Source organism: Octopus bimaculoides, chromosome 21 (genome assembly GCF_001194135.2).
Source record: "Octopus bimaculoides isolate UCB-OBI-ISO-001 chromosome 21, ASM119413v2, whole genome shotgun sequence".
Classification (NCBI taxonomy): Eukaryota; Metazoa; Mollusca; class Cephalopoda; order Octopoda; family Octopodidae; genus Octopus; species Octopus bimaculoides.
Window position 1 is genome coordinate 16,960,494 of NC_069001.1, and position 5,711 is coordinate 16,966,204.

The window sequence follows — 5,711 nt, forward strand, 5'->3', positions numbered from 1 at the left end:
CTACTACTACTACTACTACTACTACTACTACTACTACTACTACTACTACTACTACTGCTACTAGTATTACTACTACTACTACTACTACTAGTACTACTACTAAAACTGTGGCATCAACATCGCCGACAGGAGCCAACGGTGAAGCCTGTACGTGGCCGGTAAAACTGGTAGAAATAGCAGCCAAGTCTCAGTTCGCTCACACGCACTGACTGTTTTAGAGAAGGAACGTTGGATAATGTGATCCTCGACTAATCCCGACTGGACTGCCTTTGATCACAGTTCTGCTTTACCAACCCTATCTGACTTGGGGTTAAATAACAACTAAATCAACAACATAAAGAAAAACACAATTATAATCCTTCTATAACAACACCCGGTGAAAAGACTTACATATATATACATATATATACATATATACACATTCGTATACACACACGTACATACATACATACATACATACATTTGTGTGAATGTATTGTTAGCAATCCACACACGTGTGACGTGTGTGTGTATATATATATATATATATATATATACGTATAAATGCGTATATGTGTAATATAGTAATGTATATATAAGTAAATGTGTGTATACGTCTGCATGTATGTCAAGTGTTCTGAATTATTACTGCCAGTCATTACCCGGTCTCGTCTCTTACCTTGACAGAAACAATTGATGGAGGTCGAAGGTAAGTCCAGAATTCAATATATTCACCTATGGAGGGGTCCCTTACTTTGGTGTGTCACACTGATTCGATGTGGTGGCCTAGGTTGGGCTGGAGTGCTGTCAGTTTCTACGTTTGTTCGCCCCTCCCACCTTCCAAACATTTTGATGATTCTATTTATTTTCTTGTTCTTCATTGCTTTTTTTTCTTTTTCTTTCGGTGGAGTTTTGGATAAGGTACCCAAAGTACCCCACTCCTCATGTTAAACGAAACGTTATAAGGAAGCCGTGGGTATAATTGTAATAAAGCAAATTAAAATAAAATAATATTATTCTGAGAAAATAATATTATTTTATAATTTCGTATAAAACTCAGTAAGGCAACCCTACACATGTGTGCCCCACTGACTTTGTTGCCTCATAACTTCCAGAAAAATGCATGTTATGATGAAATTTTCTACAAATATGCTTCAGATGGTGTACATTCTAATTATATCGGAATATGTGGTCAAAATTTTTTTCCGAGGGTTGGGTGAGGAATTTCGGAAAATTCACACGAGACAACTTTTTTTACACATAACTTTCAAAAACACGGGTAATTTTTTAAATGAAATTTTCTATAACTACCTTTCAGAGTGTACAGATGACGATTAATCGGCGGGGCACACATGTGTAGGAGTGCCACTCAGTAAATACTAGAAAAAAAGATATAATCTTTATTTACTTTCATAAGAGGTGTTGCGCGCCTAAATCCGAAACTTCGCTTGTTCTTATTTATTCTTTTTTTTCTATTATTCATATTATTTGCATTATTCTTATCTTTGTATTATTGTTCTTGTTCTTGCTATTGTTGGGATCCTCCTCCACCACCCTTTTGTATCTTTTATTATTTCTCTCTTATAATGTCGCCCAAGTCTTAGGAAGCATCTGCGGCCTAGGGTGAATGAACTTACTCTAAGCATATACCTGTAGATTGGAGAAGAAAGACGAGGGCTCGTACTTTTGCTAGTCAGGGTGAGCCAGGATCTGTTGAGTTCCTTGATTGGCGCTTGTAGGATGTTCTCCTTCATCAGGAGGACTGCATCATTCATGCATTCACATAACTTTGCATGTTATGCATACTTTTATCTCATTTCACCTCCCCGACCCTTCCTCACTCCGTCTTCTATGTAAATCCGCACAAATCATAAAACGTCTTCGTAATGTCCCCCTCATCTGATGCCCCTATGGCAAATAAAAAAATATCATCATCACCATGATTTATTATTATTATTATTATTATTATTATTATTATTATTATTATTATTATTATTATTATTATTACTGAGTTCAAATTCAGCCGAGGTTGACTTTGCTTTTCATCCTTTCGAGGTCAATAGATTAAGTACTAGTCGAGCACTGGGGTCGATGTAATCGACACGTCCCTCTCCCCTGAAATTTCAGGCATTGTGCCTCTAGTTGAAAGGACTGTGGCGAGGATGGCCTGCATGAATGGATCTACTCTGAACATAGGCTTGTATGTTGAGAAGGAGAGAGAGACACCTGCTGAGGTGCTCCTGACAGTCGGGGTAACCAGGACGTGTGGGATCCCTTGGTTGTCCCTGGGTGGAGCTCCTTCATTTTGAATTTTTGTTGTTAATTGTTCTTATTTCAATTTTATATACGATGTGTTGTATTATCCCTTTTTATTGTGTGTTCGGCCCTCTTGGCCAATAAAGAAAACATTATTATAATTATTATTATTATTATTGTTATTATTGAGTGAGAGAGCAGCGCATGCCATCAAAGTGACACTGGGATACAAGTATATGTACGGATCATGACTACCCGTCTGATAAGGGTACACCAGGTACATGCATTACAACCATATGTGCACGATATGGTCATCTCATATCAAGATTAACAGCGCATGACCTTGCACATGGGGCCCACTTAGAATTTTCTTCGGGTTGAGAAGCCCATCTCGCTCAAAAGGTCCCTGAATAAGGGTTGTTTAAGGATGTAGAACGAAACACTCGTTTCCAGAGGTGAAATATTCAAACTCCAATGAATTCCTCTCAACACGTGTCTATGGTGCTCCCCCTCTACATAGATCTTGATCAGAGATGCACATATCATCAGCCACTAAATCAACTGGTTATGGTCAAACAACAGACAAGCAAATCTGTGGTATTGAGCAGAACATTTGCTGTAGCCCATCTTTTATACGAAGGCAAAACAATGTACAGTTAAGATCAGAAGCCATGAGAGCCAGTGCCTGGTATTGCATCAGGGCGCCAACAGCTGAACCTGCCCGAAATGCTAGCAGGGGAACGAAACCGTTTTGCATGCAATAATCCAGTGTCCGTGCATTATAGAGTTGTGGGATTGTGTGGAGCAGCTGTTGTCGCATGTAATACGAATTCAGCTGTCTGCTGAGTGTAGTGAAGATTGACGTACCACCTTGCTTAAGCAGAGAAGGAAGGCAGATTTTTTCTGCTTAGTGGCTGTGACAAAAGAAGCTGTATGGTGGACCAATCTGAAGGGGTTGCAGACAGGCAAATTCTGTTAAATTCCTCACCATTTTCTTTAAATGTCATTTAAAGAGGAAGGTGAGGGTAGAGTAGGAAGTGCTGCCTTCTAGTGTGTTTATCAAAAGTGGTCGACGGTGGCAAGTCTGATGAGACTGAATGGATCTACTATGAATATGCTTTTCTAAGCAGAAGGAAAGAAACTGGAAGATGGCACTTTCTCATGCCTTGGAGATGGCAGAGTAATCCGGGATTTTTGTGTAGGTTTTACCCCGGATCACCCTAATTGGACTGCCCCACAAGTGGGGATTCTATTTATTTATTTACTATAATTTATTTCTCTACTTTCTATTATATAACTTGTTATATCCTTTAACGTAGTAATATCTCCCTTTGGTTGAGGTTAACCCCACATGCTTATGTCTTTGTAATCTTTTTGTGCTGTAACTCGTCCTTCGATATTGTCCTCCATGTCTTGGGCTCTTGTGGCCAATAAAAGAAACCATCATCGTCGTCATCATCATCATCATCATCATCATCATCACCATCATCATCATTATTATTATTATTATTATTATTATTATTATTATTATTATTATTATTATTATTATTGTGGGGTGAGCCGGTACAAACATTAAGTCGTCGGACAAAATTCTTAGTGGCATTTCTTCCAGTTCTTTAGTTCTGATTTTAAATCTTGCTCGCATCAACTTCGCCTTTTATTCTTTCAGGGTCGATAAGGTAAACTAACAATCAACCACTTTGGTCGATGTAATCGACTATGCTCCTCGCTCAAAATTTGTGGCCTGGTGTCCGGAGCCCTTTTCCTCTCCACTCTCACTTTTCCGTTTACCAGTTCTATTTGGAAAGAAAAGTGAGTGTGAAGACTGACGGGCTTTTTCCACAGTGATTTTGTCAAAAGGTGGGTAACTATAGCGAAAATGGTTAGGGTGACTGGTACTACTTTAAGCCTGCTTCTGTTGACGGGAGCGCAAGAGCTGGGCGAAGGTTTGTGGTTCCTGGTTGTCTGCGTGATCTTGAATTTGTAGGGTTTCTCTGATTAGCCCCCGTTGGAGGCTTCTCTTGTCTCAGAAGGCCTGCACCAAATATATATTCACATATTTTATATGCTTTACGTCTTTTCTCCATCTCTTTTTCTCCTCACTCGATTTTATGTAAACCTTGTCCCACATAAACTGTGACCTTAATCTCCACCCTCATTTGACGCCCTTGGGCAAATAAAAGACATCATCATCATCTTCATCATCATCATCATCATCATCATCATCATCATCATCATCATCATCATCATCATTCACAGAGATCAGCTTTGTTTTTCATCTCTTCGAGGTCTATATGATAAGTACAAATCAAGTATTAAGCTCAATGGAATCGACTAACACAATTTTTCTAAAACTGTTGGCCTCACACCAAAATTTTAAACAATTATTATGAATGGGGACCTTTCATAATATTTTTTCCTCTCTTACTTGTTTTCATTTTTCCCACCATTCACGTAAACCTCCAAATTGTATGTAGTACCACTTCCTTTCCACTCTCCCCTACTGTATTTTGAGCTTTGGTGCTTAATAAAGAAATCACCATTATTGTCGTTATTAATCGAATCGAAGGGCGAAGGGAACGCGGTGGATTGGCAGACTTGTTAGCACATCGGACAAAATGCCATGAGGAATTTCTTCCGGCTCTTTACACTCTGAGTTCAAATCCCACCAATGTCAACCCGGCCTTCATTTATTCTGAGTAGATATAATACAGTACCAGTCAACAACTGGAGTCAGTTTAATTGATTAACCTAACCCCTTCTCTAAAAAAACTGCTGGCCTTATGCCTACGAAAAATTTATATTATTAGTTGTTGTTATTGTGGTTTAGCCCCAGATCAACCAAATAGAAAAGACCCGTGTGGTTATTTGACTTGCTAGAAATAGTAACTAAATCCTTCTCAATCCAAAACCTACCACATTGAACAAAGCAAGAAACATTCGTTAATCAAACCCCAGAAGTCTAGAAGGGAAGGTCATGGCTGAAATACTTTTGATCATGGGTTTACTTGGTCATAGCTGACACACTGTTAAACAGCGATAACAACTTACGTCACGCACAAGTACACAATCTTGGTGGTTTCTGATCCGTGATCTGTCATAGTGCTTCAAGTGAGAGCCAGGGCAGCTCTCTCACGACACACTTCACTGATGTAACACAGAAATAACACACTGGACCGTATAATGTTAGATTTCTTCTCTAAAAGGCGGGATGGACACGACTAGGATGTCTGCTTATCATAGTTCTGCTGAGTCAGGGCTGACCTGGTGTTAAATAACAACAGCGTTTGCTGTAATACTTGAGTCCATTGAATCTCCAAAGTCATTTGCAGGGAAAGTTTGCTCAAGGGACGAAACTCCAAATACTTTACAAAATGGTACTTTATGTATGCATGTATGTATGTATGTACGTATGAATGTATGTATGTATGTATGTATATATATATATATATATATATATATATATATATATATAT

At 38.7% G+C, this 5,711-nt stretch overlaps 1 protein-coding gene across 1 annotated transcript in view; it reads left to right on the forward strand.

The window, feature by feature from the left end:
• LOC106877431 (Golgi-associated plant pathogenesis-related protein 1) overlaps positions 1–5,711 on the forward strand; it is a 132,176-nt gene that overhangs the window by 25,156 nt on the left and 101,309 nt on the right. Inside the window, exon 3 of the mRNA XM_052975382.1 lies at positions 667–688. Within this exon, the coding sequence (XP_052831342.1) occupies positions 667–688 (22 nt within the window). The remainder of the gene's footprint in view (positions 1–666; positions 689–5,711) is intronic.